The sequence below is a fragment of the Mya arenaria genome, chromosome 14 (genome assembly GCF_026914265.1).
Source record: "Mya arenaria isolate MELC-2E11 chromosome 14, ASM2691426v1".
Classification (NCBI taxonomy): Eukaryota; Metazoa; Mollusca; class Bivalvia; order Myida; family Myidae; genus Mya; species Mya arenaria.
The window spans coordinates 62,563,240-62,566,840 of record NC_069135.1 but is presented as its reverse complement, the minus strand read 5'-3'; the positions used below and the strand labels follow the sequence as shown (position 1 = coordinate 62,566,840).

General features: G+C 35.7%; 1 protein-coding gene across 1 annotated transcript; it reads left to right on the top strand.

Annotated features, from left to right (window-relative positions):
* On the top strand, positions 1 to 2,539 carry LOC128218311 (uncharacterized). Its single transcript, XM_052925960.1, has 4 exons — positions 1 to 431; positions 775 to 1,008; positions 1,188 to 1,641; positions 1,921 to 2,539. Exons 1-4 carry the CDS (start codon positions 140 to 142, stop codon positions 1,922 to 1,924), a joined length of 984 nt encoding a protein of 327 aa, XP_052781920.1. The 5' UTR covers positions 1 to 139; the 3' UTR covers positions 1,925 to 2,539.
* The last annotated feature ends 1,062 nt before the right edge of the window (positions 2,540 to 3,601 follow it).

Below are 3,601 nucleotides of genomic sequence, written 5' to 3'. Positions count from 1 at the left end.
GCTAGGCTTACTATATCGAGGACTGTACTTTTGAAAAAGCATTAAAATTACATGCTTTACAATATTAAAAGCATTTATATATTCCGGTATAATTCATAAACTGTAATATACTAAACAAAACGTTATTGATAGCAAAACAATGATTGGATATATCACAGCGTTGTATGCTTTGGCCGCCGCAACATTAGTCGCTGCTGGCCAAAACGAACTCGTGCAATGCACCCCGGGTGAATATAAGATCATCGGAAAGGCCGACTGTACCGGCTACTACTTGTGTGTGTTCGGGAATCCCGTTGAGATGCCACCTTGTCCTCCTGGCTCTGTGTTCAGCTCCAGCTCTAACGTTTGTGTTCCTAAAAGTTCTATTTACGATGACTGCAAGAAAACAACCGATGGAAGCGGCAGCCACATAACCGAATCGCCAGATCAAGGTGAGCTCTAACGATTTTGCTATTCACATAAGATTTTGTTTTTTCTTGTTGTCTGTTGATCCCCTAATAGAGAATTTTATTCGAACATTAGTCACAAGAGTCGACTTGCAGCTCGTTTATATCAAATTAGGAGATAGTTAGGAGTGTCCTCAAACTCATTACACATTACCTATTATTGGTTTCGAATAATTTAATTCAATATAAATGAATTAATTCACACATGGAAAATACAAGTCCATTGTAATAATCATTTGGTTGTGGCTGCAGCCCACCGAATGCGTTAAAGGCATAAAATATATATGAAGGTTTAAGCCAGTTGAGAACAATCATATGTGCTTTTCAGGGCACCTTAGTCCAGTGGAACGATGTAACAGGGACGGTAATGGCGTGTTCCACCACCCAACCGAATGCCAAGCCTTCTACAACTGTAGTGTCCGTTACACTCCAGAGATTCCCCGATTCTTTGAACAACACCTTGTTGAATGTCCCTACCCTCAGCTGTTCAACAAAGAGACCAAACAATGTGACCATTTTGAGAATGTCAAATGTGGAACCAGGACGGAATTCAAGGATGGGTGTAAGTTGGCATATGTTTATGTATTCATGGTTAGAAATAAAATAGTATATTTAATATTTTAGTTCGAAAAAAAGCCCTACCTGGTAAACCTCAATAATTTGGATAAACTAAACTTTAAATAGCAAACTTATTTCTTGGGCTCCATAAAAAAAACGATCATATGATTCTGTCTTCCTCAGGTCAATACAAAAGCAATATGTGCGGCGGTTCCCATTGTATTCCTTGTAACGTCCGCCTACCAAGCTGTGAAGGTAAACGTGACGGAATTAACGTCCACCCAGTCAAACTATGGACCCCATTCTACGTCGTTTGTTACAAGGAGCGCACAGTCAAGGAAGACCGATGCAAAGTTGACGAAAACGGCCGAACACAGTTGTTCCATCCGGAAAAGAACGAATGCGTTTCATTGGATATGATTCCTCGAGAACACGGCGGGATGATGCCCGAGTGCGGTACGAAAGTAGACGGATTTTATCTGGACGATTTCGGACGATGTGATCGTTACGTTCATTGTCAGGGAGGGAAATACATTGGCACGATTAAATGTGCTGTTGGAGAAGCGTTCGATGACACGAAAGGCGGATGCGTTCCGGAAGAAAAAGCATGTGGACCCTGTGGGAAACTCGACCATTGGTAATTATGCTAACATAGTTTTTCCCTTTAGTGGTACATTCAACATTAGGTGTTTGATAACTATATAAAGGTAAAAGCTAATTTTATGTTTATTTGGTCAAGATGAGCACTGACATTAAACAAAACAGCAGATAAACATCCATGTTCATACCAATCTACAGTGGTTTGCAAATATAGTGTTTAAAACTATGCTCTTATTCTTGTCAATTCTTGCAAATAAATATAATTATAAACTATGCCATAACGTTATGATAATTACACCTGTTTTACGTTTTTCAGCTAAACAAGTTGCTTGTATGATGGTGAAAACGATATAAAGAAAGACGAAGTCAGGAATCGCCAAGACCATCATTAGCTGTGATTTTCATTAAGGACGTGATCACGTTACGTAAGGTCTCGTGATAACATTTGCTAAATTGAACGTGATATTTTAACAGATTGTTCCAATGAGCCTTCTAAAAATCTGCCAAATTTTGAGCATTCATTTTAGTTTCATTTTTATGAGAAAATGTTTATTTCCCGACGTTTATGTATATTTCGTCATGTAAAATGTTTGTTTTATAAGTTTGCCCGAATGTATCAATCATTGAAAGTGTGCCTCTTTAACTCTGTGATATTTATATTAGTTCGGATATAATCTTAAATAATACCTTATCTATCAATGTATGCAGCATGGACAGTGATTCAAGTAAAGTGAAACGTTAGCTGACATTTATCAGATGGTGTGAAAATCAGAACAGAATAAGATATTTAAAACACTATATATTTTAATACGATGCATAATAAAAACATGAAATATGAAACATTATTTGAAAACAGATTGTGTAAAATCGTTATACTATCAATGATTTTGCTATGTGCAGTGAATTTGAAATCCATTTATTTTATTTTTAATAAAACAGCGAAACTCGTTTAATTTAATTATCTTTCTTTGTGCACTCATTTAATCCATCGTCACTATCGCCCGCTGTGGTTTATTTACCGACCGGATTTGCTGAAATGCCGAGAGACAAACAAAATTGAAACTTTAAATTTACAACCATGTTTATGAAACATAAATAATAGCATATCTTATAGTGCTCGTTATCATTTTAGAAGTTTGTCTCATCATCCTACTCTCTCTTCAACATGTTTCAATTAAAACCTATATTATAGTACTATATTTTACTCAGGGCTTTGATCTATAAAAACACTCCATTCAGCACTCATCAATGATTTGTCTCTTCTTTTTAAATCTACAACATCAGTAAATTGAAGAGGAGTGATGAATAAATGAGCAATGTGATCATTTCTTAGATTGATTAAGACTTTCACTGACATAAATGGTAGGCTCACTGTTCACGACCCCATGAGTAACAGCTAACAAGAAGTGTTTCATGCATATACATTTTGACTATTATTTAGGGTAATCGAGTGTGAAAAGCATTGCATAAATGTTAAAAGAGGAAAGTACACATTTTCATTCCGTTTATAGATTTCCAAGTATTTGCTCTGGTTGAGAATTGCTTAAATAAATTCATATAATAGTATCTATAACAAAGATTTATAAAGTTTTCACAAAATCATGTACGTAAAATAGCTCGCCTTTTGGCGAATGTTTTTTTTAAAAAAATGAAGCTTCAACAACGTCCGTACAGGGTTACCGCCCTCAAGCAACTGGTCGTCGACCATACCTTTGATAATAAGCGACGGGTTGAACAACTTTGACAGAGGTTAAAATATATATATTGATCTGAAAATATTTCAAATTCGGCCATCCTTTTTTACAGTATAAATTTCAACAATTCCTTATGACCTTTTAGCGGCCATTACTTTCAAAACATGTTGACAGTCTGAAAAACAAGAAATATTTTTGTGAATGAACTTCAGGAAATCAGGAAATCAGTTTTAGCCATTCAGTCCAGATTATTTAGAATCTTTGCGACTTATGTATTAACATATTTTTTGATAAAGCAACCGT